Genomic DNA, 16,373 nt, shown 5'->3' with positions numbered 1-16,373 from the left:
ATCATTTCCGAGTAGGCCGGTGCTGAAAGGACACTTGTCTAGTGTTATAAAGTGCACAAAATAAAGTGGAAAAAAAGCACAACGACGCAGCTGTATGATGGAGTATAAATTGTGCAATCAATGCAATTCTGTGTGTGTGTGTGTGTGTGTGTGTGTGTGTGTGAATACATTTTTATTTTCGTGTCTTGTCATAAGACCCATCCCTTATGGGATTATAAGACACGAATGAATGAGAAACACAGGCATTTTCGGGAAATGATGTTGAGGTGCAGGTGTGTGTGTGTGTGTGTGTGTGTGTGCGCGTGCGTGCGTGTGTGCGTGCGTGTGCACGAGAGATAGATAAATATGAATCAATCCTCAAGCATTCTGTAATGTCCTGCATGTCCTGCAAAACTTTTAAATTAAGTGGTTGGGTGTGGACTTATTTTGTTTCAAGAATGTATTTATTTTCTTGTGTGACCCTCAACATATAGGCATAATTGCTACTACCACCAGTATTCCTACTGCTACTAGTACTATTTCCTGGGGGAAACCCATGTATCCTTCAAAGTTGACTAACTAGGATTAAAGACCTGATGGTTGAAACATGTTGGCATTTTAATTAATAAAGCCTGTTCTCCTCTTTTTTTTCTCCGTGAGCACCTGGTCATTCTGCTTTTAGGATTAAACTTAGTTTGCGTTTGTCAAAGCATAGCAATGCAATACAACTGGTTTAGGGCTGTGTGGGCCAGGAACTGAATGGGGAAGGCACGCATTTTCGGGAAATTATGTTTAGGTGTTACTGTAAAGCCTGTTACCGTATAGCCATCCTGGCTGTATTGATCCTGTAGCCGTGTGGAGACGAGAAGCACTGGGGTGAGGTGAGAATTTGAGATGAAAACAGCACTGTGAATCATAAACAGAGGAGGAGGGTGGGAGAGGGCAGAAGATGGACAGAAGGGAAAAGAGGAGAGTGAGAGGGGCCCGGCCCGGGGTGCAGGATGAGACCATCCTGAAGACAGCTGCGTCTTGGGAGAGGATGTAGGGAGAGAGGAGAAAGAGAGCCGAGCAACCTGGAACGATTAAATAGCTGTTCATCTCTCCTCATTTCTCCCTTTATCTCTTGCACGCACGCACGCACGCACGCACGCACGCACGCACGCACGCACGCACGCACGCACGCACGCACGCACGTTTCAGGGTACTCTACACTACAGTGGTGTCATTTTTGGTCGCTGACCGGATTGGTCAGAATGTGACCTTGTACAGCTCACAATACTTTCTGAACTTACATGATGAGTGATTAGATAATGAGGGTGGCATGACAGGATTTAAAGGAATGCTGTGTCATGCTGGTTTCATGCAAGGGCTCCTAACGTCTTTGACTTCTTCCCACAATGAGGTAGATCATATGGAGTTTATATTGTACGTTTTATCTAAAGTCCATACAAACTTTTCTTAAAGACGCAACCCACTATTATGCAGGGGAGACATCCATGCTAGTTTATTTAGTATGGTGGAGGCTGATTAAGTGGAGTATATTCTTGTCTTGCTTTTTACAGAATATTGAGCGGGTACAACTACAAGGCCATGGGTGTTCACCTATAAATTCTCTTATGTTCTCCTGCATAGTAGCAAGATAATAAGTCATCATGAGGACAGAAAGAAATTGTGTGTGTGTGTGTGTGTGTGTGTGTGTGTGTGTGTGTGTGTGTGTGTGTGTGTGTGTGCGTGCGTGCGTGCGTGCGTGCGTGCGTGCGTGCCTGTGCACGTGCACGTGCATGAACCTTGTTTCTGGCTCGGTAGGCACATACCTCACCTTGACAGCCCAGCCCAGCCCAGCCTGTAACTGCTGGACTAAGGACCAGAGGAGGCCAGGGACCCATAAGAGAAGATTTCAAGGACCCCCAGTTTGATATGCATGCGGCCATGGACCCCCATTTGATGGCATTTCTTATCTGTGGAAGCCCCAATCTACACTGTAAAATCAGTGTTAATTTAACTCTGAGAGTTACGGGTCCATTTGGTTCCAATTGTACACTCTCTGCGTTACAGACACATAAGTTACACACACACACACACACACACACACACACACACACACACACACACACACACACACACACACACACACACACACACACACACACACACACACACACACACACACACACACACACATGGCATTGTACGGTAGCTAGTGGATTCCATTAAGGTGATCAGGTATTCTCTGTTGATGAGAAAGTCCAAGGCATGCACATGTAACAATGGAAAAGGATACACCCTGCAAGCTACACTTGATTTGTTTTTGATTTATTAGACATAATAATTATATGTTAAATGCTTCTCACGGAAACGTCAAGGATAAAATGCCAATGGAACACTGGAACAAGGAAACTTGAGAGACAAAAAAATATATGATGAGTGATTAATGAAGGGCATGCCAGAATTTTAATTGACTGCAGTGTCACAATAGTTTAATGTGAAGGCAAGTTTGATCAGACGTAAGCTAACATTTAGGTTGGAGGAGATCCTAGGCTGTCGATGGAGGGTTTCCATGGATTATGATTGTGGAGTGTTATTATAGTTGTCAATTAATGAAACGCCAAACATGGAATATACTTGGACCATGCCACATTTAATGCCTGTCTCAGGACAGCCACCTGCCAGTATACAGTGGATAACTTCCCAGTCTCCAGGTGTTCGAAAAAATAGCTACCACTTTAACCCTGACTATCCTTCTCCGTTCTCTACACTGGCTCCCCGTAGCGGCTCGCATCCAGTTCAAAACCCTGGTGCTAGCCTATAGGGCAGTGAAAGGAACAGCTCCTTCTTACCTCCGGGCTATGGTCGATGCCTACACCCCTGCCCGACCACTTCGGTCTGCCACCTCGGGGCGACTGATTGCCTCGTCACTCAAGGGTCCTTCTGGCCGATCCACACGGTCACGACTCTTTTCTGTTCTGGCCCCACAGTGGTGGAATGAACTTCCCACTGATGTTAGGACAGCAGAGTCACTGCCCATATTTCGCCGCAGACTGAAAACCCACCTCTTCAGGAAACACTACCCTTCCTCTCTGCCTGACCTACTTGTTGTTAACTAGTTGTACGAACGCTTGTTTTCTATTGCTGTATTGTTTATTGGATCTTGTTTAGTCGATACACTTATTTGTTTTAGCTCATGCTCATTTGATTTAACTATTTTGTCTCATCTGTTTAAGGAAATAGGTAGCTGATATATTGCACTTTTACCTTAGCGCTAGGTATACTCTTGGTTGCTTGTTTTTGCAGAAAATGCACTAAAGACTTCTGGTGATTAGTAGTTTTCGTTCCCTACCTATGTTGAATACCCTTATTGTAAGTCGCTTTGGATAAAAGCGTCTGCTAAATGACTGTAATGTAATGTAATCCCAACAGTTCGGAAAAATTATATTAAAGAGCTTGAATTTGGGAAAAGGTGAAAAATATCGTTCGGAGTGTCTGCACATGGTAGTGATCATTGGCCATGTGCAAGGTCAGATCAATTACTGAACGCACCGAGGAGAAAAACCCGGTCAGACAGACAGACAGAGGTCATATGGAGCTGAGCCAGGGGCCCAGCCATGTGTGGGCCTGGGTGAATTTTGCAATAAAAAAAAAAAGAAAAGGATTTTTTTATTTTTTATAATATTTTTTTAATAATAAATAAGATCAGGCAAAAAATCAGACAAAAATAAGAATTGAATAACATAACCCTAACCCTAAAACCGAAATAAAGTTTTAAAAAAAATAAAAAAATCCGCCCAACCGTGCGCGGACTGCCTAGGCCCAGCCTAGGCCCAGCCTATACTAGCGTTCTGGCTGCGCCACTGAGCTGAGCCAAAAGAAAAGAAGGCAACCATTATTATGAGGAACAGATAAACTTTGCCAAAATGTTTCTTTGAGATGCTGCTGGATGGGTAGTCGTGGGACAAAGTTTTCTTGTCAGCCAGGAAGTTTTGTTGTTAGGAAATAAGATACCTTTAAGTTAGGTGCAAAGGGGTTCCTCAAGCTAAATTCAGACTGGTCCGGTGCATCTCAGAAATCTCTTTGCATCATGAGCAGTATGAGGAAGTAACTTGAAAGTATCGTTTCGATGTCAATCTTTCAATGGTAAATGGACTGCATTTATATAGCGCCTTTCTCCAAAGCACTTTACAATGTACTTCACATTCACCCATTCACACAACGATGGCAGAGGTAACCATGCAAGGCACTTACTTGCTCATCGGGAGCAATTAGGGGTTCAGTGTCTTGCTCAAGGACACTTTGACACGCAGCCAGGAGGAGCCGGGAATGGCACCTGGAACCTTCGGATTCCAAGACGGCCTCCTGAGCCACTGCCTCCCCATGACATACTACTATAGGCTGTTGCCACAGAGGGACTTGTCCCCCTTGCCTATATAGATGGTAATGATATTGGCATCTCTCCACTGCTGAGGGACAGTTTCATGCTTCCACACATTACTGATGACGAGGAAAAGGGCACAGATGCAAAGGTAGCCACCCTGTTTGAAGATCAAGTTTCAAAGTGTTCTGCCCATCTTCTGGTCTTTTATGAGGGTTGCACCATGATTAGACTTCAGTGAGGAGACGGAGCAGTTTCTTGGGCCGTAGATGGTTTTCACTGCATCATAAAAGTTTTGCATAATTATATATAAATGTTGGCATAAGATTGTATTTCAGCTGCCTTCCATATCCACCTCATTCTGCAGGGCACGCAATTTTGACTGCACCTGTCCTCCCTCCTGGATGTTTGCCAAAACTCCCGGAAAGACTGATTGGCATAAGTGAAAGGCTTATGTCAATCAGGATCCCTCTGGTTAAGAAAAGATATGCCAGCCTATATGCACGACCCTACCATCAAAGGAAGACGTAAAGGTCCGCTTCTACCAGGCATTAGATGAGGTCCTCTGTTGTATACCCAAGGAGGATAAGATCTTCTTGCTGGGCAATTTCAATGCCAGAGAGGGGAAAGACAACAAGGTGTGGAGTGGTTTTATTGGTGGGCATGTCATGAGGCAAGTCAACGCTTATCATAACCAGGCTCCGAGTGGAAGTATGCCCTGCTCTGGAAGAAGAGGCTTGACTGTACCCGGCTAGCAGAGCCTATGGCTCCGGACAAGCTCCGCCGCTCTCTGGCTGAAAACCTGGAAGCCTATCCTGATGAGAGATGACTCCATTGAGGAGGAATGGTTCTCTATCAGCTCCAGGCTTTATGAGGCAGCATCCCAATCCATCGGCTATTACCGCAGAAGGTAACAGAACAAGCAGCTTGGAGGTCGTTTATAAAAAATTTAAAACAACAGGGGGCCTAAGACACTACCTTGCGGGACGCCGCAAATCACAGGCAGAGCCTTTGAGAGATGGCCTTGAAAGTCCGTGATTTGGTCCCTGTCGGAAAGATACGACATGAACCAATTTAAGCTGGAAGAGCAGGCCTAAAGGTCCTTACACACCGGGGCGATTTTTTCGTGCGAATAATACGCTTTTTTTAAAAACCTTATAAAGTCAATGCAAGCGTACATGGCGCGAAAAAGCGGAAAAGCGAAGCGAAAAAGCGTCTTTTAATTATTCGGAACGAGTCCGAATTTTGCGTATATTCGCACATTCGCCGGTGTGTAACCGCCTTAAGGCTGAAAGTTTGTTAAAAAGTAAGCCGTGGTGTACTGTGTTAAAAGCTTTTTGGAGATCAATTAGGATCATTCCACTTAGCTTGCCAACTTCCAGTCAGTTGAGTGGGACTTCCTGAAACCGGACTGGAAACAGCAGTTTGGAGTCACTGATGTACCCATAAAGTTGTTCATGAATGACTTTCTCCAGTACCTTGGAAGTGACACTGAGTATGGAGATTCGTCTGTAGTTTCCGGGGTCAGACCAATTTCCCTTCTTAAAAAGAGGGATTGTCTTGGCATGTGTCATGTCCAAGGGGACAGTTCCTTGCTCTAGGGACAGATTAACTATTAGTCCATGGGCCAGACCAGAAGTCAGGGACACGAAAGGTGGCAAAATCTCTTTGGCACCATTTTGTTTGTAGGGTCCATATAAGTACTTTGAAACATGATAGCCTTTTCAAATGAGTAGCTTTAATACATTTTAGGATATTATTTTTTTTGCCATTATCTCCCCACATTATCTGCACCTGGCCTATAGACCCGTTCGCAATTTGGTGGTAGGAGAATTTCTCACTTGAACAATGGGTACCTAGACATGAAAAAACACAGAGGTGCTCGTCCGCCATAGTGCCACGAATGGCGCAATGGCCAAATCAAATATGGCTGCCATCGGCTATGATGAAAATCCAACTTCTTTGTTTCTGAGTGTATATACACATGCAATACCTCCATGACTAATTGTGGGGTGGGGAATTCATTTCTGATATTGTTATGACCACTTTGGGTGATGTTGACTTTGAAAGGTCCTTGGCCATAACTTGGCCATTGTTAGGACTAAAAACAGGTGCAACTAGAAAAAGTGCTCCTCGGAGCACAGGTCTCCGCCAGGTCAGGTAGGTTATTGTGGCCTCCTGGTGGCACTATAACAGGCTAATGTTGGCATTTGCTCCTCAACATAGTGTGAATGTGCGTGCAAAGTTTGACCGCAATCGGATGCTGCGTTCATGATTTGCGGCATTTTGTTCAAAACAAGCCACTAATGCAAACTTTAGATGTCAATCTTAGCCAATCAGGATGGAATATGAAAAAGCAAACACATCCGTCTTGATCACATGACTATAGAGATCATGTGTACCGATTTGCGTGAAATTTGGATAAAATCGGAAGGAGTAATATAAAAATAAATGTTTTAGATAAGTCGGCCTCCTGGTGGCGCTATAAAAGGCAGATGTGAAAAATGCAGGGCAAGGGTTTTTCTTTGACCTCTAGGGAGTGCGCTTACAAAGTTTTACACCGATCGGTGCAGTTATAGGTAAAAACACGAATCGGCCTGTTATAGCGCCACCATGAGGCTGATTTGAACATTTTCAAGTGGCATTTCTTCCTCGGCATAGTGGAAACACTCGTGCAAAATTTCAAGGAAATTGCATGCTGTGTTCATAATTTGAGGCATTTTGTTCAAAACGGAGCACTCCTGCAAACTTTGGAAGCCATTTTTAGCCAATCAGGATGGAATATGAAAAATCTGAAAGACCTGTTTTGTGTAATGACTGTAGAGATACTGTGTATCGATTTGCAGGATTTTTGGCCAAAATCTGTAGGAGTTGTGTCCAAAAATTTGTTTTGCAGAAATTGTCCTCCTGGTGGCGCTATAAAAGGCCCATGTAAAGAATTTGGGGCAGAGGTTCTGCTGTGGCATCCAGGGAGTGTGTGTGCACAGTTTCGCTGCGAGCAAGCCAACGGTGCCGGAGATTAGCTGTCCACAGACAGAATGACGGACGGACGGACACACGGACGGACACACAGACGGACGGACAGAGGGCAAAACATACTCTCTCGCCATGCCTTTCGGCCTGGCGGTGACAATAAGACTAATTCAACTAATTCTGACATTTATAATTCCTTTCTGATATTGTTTTGACCATTAAGGAGCATCTTGTCATTGAAATATCAAAGTCAATGTAATTTTTCAATAACTCAGTTACTCAATAATTGTGTTCATTGTATATTTTTTCAATAATGATTTGTTTTATTTATAACAAAAGACATACACCACATGAGACATGGTCAGGTAGATTATTATGGCCTCCTGGTAGAGCTATAACAGGCCAATGTGAAAAGGAGGGCATTTCTTCCTTGGCAAAGTAGGAATCTACGCGGAAAATGTTATGGAAATCGCATGCTGCGTTCAGGATTTGAGGCATTTTGTTCAAAACGAACCAATCCTGCAAACTTTGGCAGGTGTGTGTTTATGACGAGGAGCACCCACTGGATCGGTGTCTACGACATCATGTGTGTATGTTGTGCCTTGGGATATTTAGCTATGCACACTTCTCTGGGGCATGACATGATCTGTTTACTGGGTTGTACGTACTATGTCTAAAAAGAACAGGAGCACTCAAAAAATGTGGAGGAGAGGATAAAAAGTTAATACACAGATTATTATATAAAGCGCGAGAACTGAACCCGATCACTCCCTGAAGAAGACCATGACACTTGTGTGACGGCATAAAGTCCACCAACCACACAGATGACTTTTGGTCAAATTTACCTTTTTTTCTTGTGTTATCATTGGCCACTGTCTCCCCTCGGGGCTCCACACGTCCTAACACCTTCTTCCACGCAGCGGGGGTACCATAGTCTTTTAAATATTATTTCAATCCCACTCACATCTCAAAGGTATACTACGCTTCATTTGGCTTAAAGACAGAAAACTAAATCTGATATATAACTTAAGTTACACATATTAACTTTTCAAAAAAACTAAAAATACAAACATATACCACACACTGTAGGCCTACAGTAGTAGTCACTACAACACTCACTTCTACTGTACAGTATGTCACAGGAGCAATCCATATGAATTCAACAGTTATAGCATTATTCCTTTTCACATTGGCAAAGTAATCACTGAAAATCATTATTCAATATACCAACAGTCACACAAAAGTTCTACATCCAGTCCAGTGCTTTTCTATTCCGTACATACAACATACCATCATGTCAACAAAATGTTTCCCTCAATAGAGCGTCGCAGTTCCCGCCCACTTCCTGTTTTTTTTGGTGCCGGAAGAAAAAACTCAATGCATTTTTCCATTGACATTTCCAAAAATATTTATATCTATTAATTTAAGCCTCGAATCAAGCCATCACGAGATGACATGAATCATGACCATAAAACGTTTTTTTCTGTGATTCTTTTTTATTTTATATTTAATTATATGATATACTATATTTAATAAATACCCTTTGTTTTGCCGTTTTCAACAAAAAAAAAAATCACAGAATCAAACGTTTATGGTCATGATTCATGTCATGTCATGATGGCTTGATTCGAGGCTTAAATTAATAGATATAAATATTTTTGGAAATGTCAATGGAAAAATGCATTGAGTTTTTTCTTCCGGCACCAAAAAAAACAGGAAGTGGGCGGGAACTGCGACGCTCTATACAGCAGTCACAACAGGAATGCTATACTATGGTATTATGAAAACATGGCATCTGTCTACCTAACATGCTTCTAAATGACATTTTAGCCTCTGCATAATCCTGCAAGGCTAGGGCAAGTGCTACAGGCTTTTTAGACAAGTACACGTACAACCCATACAGTAAACAGATTCCGTCATGGCCCAGAGAAGTGTACATAGTTAATATCACAAGGTACAACACACACCTGAGGTCATACGTGCCGATGCTGTGGGTGCTCCTTGTCATAAACACACACCTGAGGTGGTGATCAGGGGTGCCCTGGGCGCTTCGCGTGACACCACGGCGTTCCGCCAGTTTTCTGAACAAACATTATGTTGCTACCAGTGGTGTAAAGTACATTTGCTCAAGTACTGTACTTAAATACACTTTTGAGGATTTTTTACTTTACTGGAGTATTTCCAATTTGCAGTACTTTTACTTCTACTCTACATCTCAGGAGCAAATGTTGTACTTTTACTCTACTACAAGTTTTTCAAAACTTGAGTTACTAGTTACTTTGTAGATTTTGATTATTATTACAAAACTGATTATGATGATGATAATGATGACGATGACGAATACTGAATAATTGATATTGGTATGACAGTTATGATGATGTTCATTGATTAAAGTGAATGAAAGAGAGAAAATTTGTATGTTTTTTCCTCTGTATGACATGTCCTCTATTAAAGAAAAGTGGTGCGCTTTCTTGATTATTTGAATATATGGTTGCTGTCTTAAGACTGATAACTGTGACTAAGCTACCACTTGGGGAAGGCTATCATGATTAAATATAATCTAGGGATATAGACCTATTCAAAAATACAAAACTAGAATTAGCAAATGTTGCACTTGAGTGACCCCGATTAGTGAAAATGCTGTTCACATCGTATCACAACGTGAGGTGTTGTGAGATTGTAGACATGCCATTTGCTGAATGTTCGCCCCAGAATAGGCATGCTAGGGTTCATGTGGTTAAATAAGTGAATGAAAGAGATTGAACAATGTTTTTTTCCCCACTGTATGACATGTTCTATTCAAAAAAAGTTAGAGAATTGTTTCATTCTTTGGAACTATGGTTGGTGTCATTGAAGGCTGATAACTGGGACTAAGCTACTACTTGGGAAGTTTTTCAAAACTTGAGTTACTAGTTACTTTGTAGATTTTGATTATTATTACAAAACTGATTATGATGATGATAATGATGACGATGACGAATACTGAATAATTGATATTGGTATGACAGTTATGATGATGTTCATTGATTAAAGTGAATGAAAGAGAGAAAATTCGTATGTTTTTTCCTCTGTATGACATGTCCTCTATTAAAGAAAAGTGGCGCGCTTTCTTGATTATTTGAATATATGGTTGCTGTCTTAAGACTGATAACTGTGACTAAGCTACCACTTGGGGAAGGCTATCATGATTAAATATAATCTAGGGATATAGACCTATTCAAAAATACAAAACTAGAATTAGCAAATGTTTCACTTGAGTGACCCCTATTACTAATTAGTGAAAATGCTGTTCACATCGTATCACAACGTGAGGTGTTGGGAGATAGTAGACATGCCATTTGCTGAATGTTCGCCCCAGAATAGGCATGCTAGGGTTCATGTGGTTAAATAAGTGAATGAAAGAGATTGAATAATGTTTTTTTCCCCTCTGTATGACATGTTCTATTCAAAAAAAGTTGTTTCATTCTTTGGAACTATGGTTGGTGTCATTGAAGGCTGATAACTGGGACTAAGCTACTACTTGGGAAGGGCTATCATGTTTAAATATTATCTAGATATATAGACCTTTTCAAAATACCCAACTAGAGTTTGCCACCTTGAGTGTCCCTGATTAGTGAAAATTCTGGCCTGGGCCCATGGACTATATATGTGTGACACATGGTGTGTGCAATCATGTCGGCTGCAACTTTGTTTCCTCATTCTGTAGTGTAATATGAACATTCATCTGTAGATCTGATACCGTTATGTCAAATCCTTGTCAAGCTGGTTGGATGGTACAACACACACCTAAGGTCATACGCGCCGATGCTGTGGGTGCTCCTTGTCATAAACACACACCTGAGGTGGTGATCAGGGGTGCACTGGGATTTTTTGTGGTTCAAGAACATGATATAAAGGCCCACATCAATCTGAAGAGACAGCAGTTCCTAGAGAAGAGAGGCAGAAAGGCAGAGCAACTGAGACATCATGAGAGCTATTGCAGTCTTCTTGCTGGTGCTGGGTCACCTACCGGCTCTCTGTCAGGGTAAGTCACTGACCTCCAGTCCACTTTTTATCTCCTGTCAACTTGCATTTTCGATCTTTGATTTTTGAATATGTTATAAAGTACATTATTTGGTTCAGATTTTTCATCCAATGATAATTATCATGATGTTGTATTCCTCCCAGGTTGGACATGCACCGAGGGCCCACGGCTGCAGAACAGGGCATTGCAGGTTGATGCTGGCTCGGGACAAGTGGTTGCTACAGACACACACCGTTCAGCCTATTTTCTGAGTGGCTCATCCTGGACCAGACTGCCATATGCCAACCTGAAGCATATCTCAGTGGGAGAAGCAGGGATATGGGGGATTCATGTTTCAGACTACATCTACACATATGTGGGTGGCAGCTGGGCACGAGTTTCAGGTAAAGAAAACATTTTCAGCTTCAGCTCCTTCTTTACATCAAACGTCATTAGAAATAATTTGATAAATCATCACATTTGCAATAAATTATGGTAGATATGATGTGGTATTTGGGCTGTTTATTGACACCACTATTGCACTGTATTTAATATCTTCAATTTTTTTTCTTTCAATTGTTGCCTTTAGGACTCTTGATACAGGTGGATGCTGGAGGCAATGATTTTGTTGTGGGAGTTAACAAAGGCAACCGAGTTTATTGTCTTAGGAGTGCTTACACAAGGGCCTTCAATGGTCGTGGCCTTTTAGCATGGACTGCGGTAGGAGGAAGATTGAAGTACATCAGCTGTGGCCCATATGGATGCTGGGGAGTCAACAGCAAAGACAACATCTACTTCAACGCGGTAAGATTTCTGGGTACAAATAACTAACTAACTAACGAGAAAAAATATATATAAAAAAAATAAATAAAATAAATAAATAAAATAAATTCCTTCCGATAAAAGTAACTTTTAAAAAGCGATTTCAAAGAAGAAAGAAGACACTGATTTAGCAATCTCAAGCTGAGCTCCTCAGGCAGGTCATTCCAGAGCCTGAGAGCCAAGGGTCCCTGTGTGAACAAAGGTACGATGAACCTTTGTCTTCAACAGCCAGTAGGTTCTGAAGATCTCAGGCTGTACACAGGCTCATAAGAGTAAATACTATAGGGCCCTATACGCCACACAACTTGCCCTTTTTGTCTCCGCCAGGCCGAAAGGCATGGCCAGAGAGTATGTTTTACCCCCTGTCCGTCTGTCCGTGTGTGTGTGTGTGTGTGTGTGTGTGTGTGTGTCATTCTGTCATTTTGTGGACAGCTAATCTCTGGCACCGTTGGCTTGATCGCAGCGAAACTGTGCACACACACTCCCTGGATGCCAGAGCAGAGGTTCTGCTCCACTTTTTTCACATGGGCCTTTTATAGCGCCACCAGGAGGCCAATTTGTGCAAAACACATTTTTTAACAGTACTCCTACAGATTTTGGCCAAAAATCCCCCAAATCGGTACACAGTATCTCTATAGTAATTAAAAGAAACGGCTCATTTCAGATTTTTCATATTCCATCCTGATTGGCAAAAATTATCTCTCAAAGTTTGCAGGAGTACTCCGTTTCGAACAAAATGCCTCAAATCATGAACACAGCATGCAATTTCCGTGAAATTTTGCACACACATTCCCATTAGGCCGGGGAAGAAATGCCATTTGAAAATGTTTAAATCAGCCTCATGGTGGCGCTGTAACAGGCCGATTTGTGTTTTTACCTATAACTGCACTGATCAGTGTAAAACTTTGTATGCACACTCTCTAGAGGCCAAGGAAAACCCTTTGCCCTGCATTTTTCACATTTGCCTTTATAGCGCCACCAGGAGGCAGACTTATGTAAAACACATTTTTTGATATTAAGCCTTCAGATTTGATCAAAATTTCACGCAAATTGGTACACATGATCTCTATAGTAATGTGATCAAGACGGATCTGTTTGATTTTTCATATTCCATCCTGATTGGCTAACATTGACATGTAATGTTTGCAGGAGTGGCCCGTTTTGAACAAAATGGAGCAAATCATGAACGCAGCGTCCGATTGCGGTGAAACTTTGAATGCACATTTGCACTACGTTGAGGAACAAATGCCACCCTTTTAACATTGGCCTGTTATAGCGCCACCAGCAGGTCAAATTTAGCAAAACACATTTTTAGAACAAAATGCCTCAAATCATGCATGCAAGTGTCCGATTGCCGTGCACGGCCTAGGAATAAATGGCACCCTTTTCATATTGGCCTATTATAGCGCCACCAGGAGGCCATAATAACCTACCTGACCTGGCGGAGACTTGTGCTCCAAGGAGCACTTTTTCTAGTTTTTTACTATTTTTACAAATATTTTCAAATAGTTCAACTAGCCGATCTACATCGACTCGTTGTGAGCTTGTAGATGCAGACATACAGTATCATAATATCACATAAAAATTATAATGCTAGAAAAAAAAATCTAAATAAACACAAAGACAACAAAATAATTTAAAGACATTTAAAGTTCAGCCACATGTATTTATTAATCTGCATTATAATCAACGCATCGGCATTCTTTGGGCTATGAAGATGACTACTAAATGTTGATGATGTGTTTTTCTTTTTTAATATATAGCTCAAGTCTGCAGCCACCTGCTCATTCTCAGGCTGGAAGCACATTGGAGGAAAACTCTCAATGGTTGAGGTGGGGAGTGACGGCAATGCCTTTGGGGTAAACGGGAAAGGTCGAGTTTTCCAAAGGTGAGCCAGAACTAAATTTAGACTTGTATTTCCCCATTTCTTTTGTGTGAACACTGAAATCTTGATGTCTTTAAGCCTCCATGGTTTTACAGTTTTTATTTTTCATACTTTTTTTATATTGGATTTTTCATTGTTGTCTGTTTGTATTGTAAACCATGTTGAACTGCACTAACATTTATGAACAGTGGTTTATAAATAAAACTTACTGAGTTGTTTCTGTAGAACATTAGTCTCAAAAACTTCAAATATGTCAGTTTCAATTTAAATGTCTATTATGCATTATCAACAGACTTAGAATGCATTATAATGTGCTTATATTAATGTAGAATTATATTTATAAGTACTCATAAATATTCATAATGATTTATATCAATAATCATAACACGTTATAGAGCATTTGATCATCATCAACACTGAATCACAGACATTTTTGGCAAGGATCATAGGGTATTAAAATTCTCATAGTTATAATACAATCTATTAATTTTATAATGCATTACAATTGATTGATTATGATGAATATTGTGATTATAGTTATTGGGTGCTTTAAGTAAAGCAATAACATTCCTGGAGGAGAAGGAATCACTTTATCTAAAGCATTCAATCACCACTTATAGTGACTTATAATCACACTATATGCATTATACAATTATTATAATGTATTACAACTCTATGATCTTGGCAAAAGTAATCAAGCAAGTAAGTAAGTAAGTAAGTAAGTAAGTAAGTAAGTAAGTAAGTAAGTAAGTAAGTAAGTAAGTAAGTAAGTAAGTAAGTAAGTAAGTAAGTAAGTAGATAAGTAAGTAAGTAAGTAAGTAAGTAAGTAAGTAAGTCAGTCAGTCAGTCAGTCAGTCAGTCAGTCAGTCAGTCAGTCAGTCAGTCAGTCAGTCAGTCAGTCAGTCAGTCAAAAGTTGCAACGCGTTGTGAGCTTGTAAATCTGCTATTTTTGGCAAATGTTCCACTCCAGACTATGGATGCTGGGGTTGAAGAAGTGGTTAACAAAAGCATATTTTGATTATCGCGATAATATCGTAAATCACAATTATTTTGGTCACAATAATCGTGACATGAAATTTTCATATCGTCCCATCCCTAGCTTCAAGCAGAAAATAATTAAACTTTTTGAGAGGAGCTTTTCTAATTAATGTCACGTTTGGCTGTGTCTGTCTGACAACCCGATCATTTACGACCTGATGTGGAATGATTACCACAACCATGAGAAGTCCATGTTTGCGTTGTTTAAGCTAGGCTATTTGTGAAAATAACGCAGATGAGCATAGCAACGGTAGCACATTACGGGCATCAATACAAGCCAAATGCTTTCTGTGGACAAGGCCCCATAATTAGTATATGAAAACTAATAGAATACGCACATCACTTCATTGAGGTACTGGGTTGGAAAGTAACATTTTTATAGACATTGGCTTCGATGTGTTACCGCATGTGCCCAATTCCATGGTACAGTATGTGACTCTAACATTTATACATCAATATTGTGTCCTAACAGAACTGGTATTTCCAAAGGACGTCCATATGGGAGCGGTTGGAAGGTGGTTCCCTTGGGCATGACCATGAGACAAGTCTCATATGATCTTGGTACCATTTATGGTGTGTCCACCAGTGGAGTCATCATGAAGTGCACTGTGTGAGGTGTCAACACTGTGGCAGACATTCAGTTCTCTTCTACTTCTTCTAATAGCTGACAATCAAATAGTTATTAGCACAATGATACATTATTAGATTATCACACTCAGTCATTAGGGATGTGACATTATGGGGGGTAGGGAATGTTTCCTTACCGGGTAACGTTATTTGCTGTAAAAATATAACCCTGGTGCTCTCTCTCCTGTGTTCAATCATTCAATAAACTTCTATTCAGCATTGAAAACAACACAAAAACTCTTTATTTATTACTGCCCCTGCCAACCTTTGTCAGGTAATCCTTGTCTGTCTGGTTCCTTTACAAAAATATTTACTTTTCAGATAGACACTTTTGTCAGAAATTACCATTTATTGCAATGCTATTGCATTCAGTTTGGCGGTGTGACTCTGCTCCTGTGATACTACAGATTAACTGCACAAGCATGACACAGAATCTGAGATCACAAACCTCCCAGAAGCAGAGCATAAGATACAGAGTTACAGAGTTATGCATCAACAAATAGAATCCTTCAAAGGCATAGGTTAATATACAGATTAACATGCAATCCACAGAACATACAATCCACAGAAAAAAACATTTAGACATAAGTTAAGATACACAGAAGAACATCATACCATCCACAGAATCATATACATTTTACTTAGATGGCAGAGGAGGAGGCTGGGGAGGTGGAGGGAGT

The 16,373-nt window shown here is 41.0% G+C and overlaps 1 protein-coding gene across 1 annotated transcript; it reads left to right on the top strand.

Moving 5' to 3' along the window:
- Nucleotides 1-11,490: 11,490 nt before the first annotated feature.
- LOC308079397 (fish-egg lectin-like) lies at nucleotides 11,491-15,872 on the top strand (the record flags this gene model as incomplete). The annotated part of the gene is made up of 4 exons (XM_080420863.1): nucleotides 11,491-11,725; nucleotides 11,911-12,125; nucleotides 13,907-14,031; nucleotides 15,539-15,872. Coding segments are annotated over 4 exons (717 nt in total), but the record flags the coding sequence as incomplete, so codon positions are not given.
- Nucleotides 15,873-16,373: the final 501 nt, after the last annotated feature.

The sequence above is a fragment of the Gymnoscopelus braueri genome (assembly GCF_963280865.1).
Source record: "Gymnoscopelus braueri genome assembly, chromosome: 23".
NCBI classification, from domain to species: domain Eukaryota; kingdom Metazoa; phylum Chordata; class Actinopteri; order Myctophiformes; family Myctophidae; genus Gymnoscopelus; species Gymnoscopelus braueri.
The sequence above is the reverse complement of the archived record's forward strand: the minus strand, read 5'-3'. Positions and strand labels throughout refer to the sequence as shown.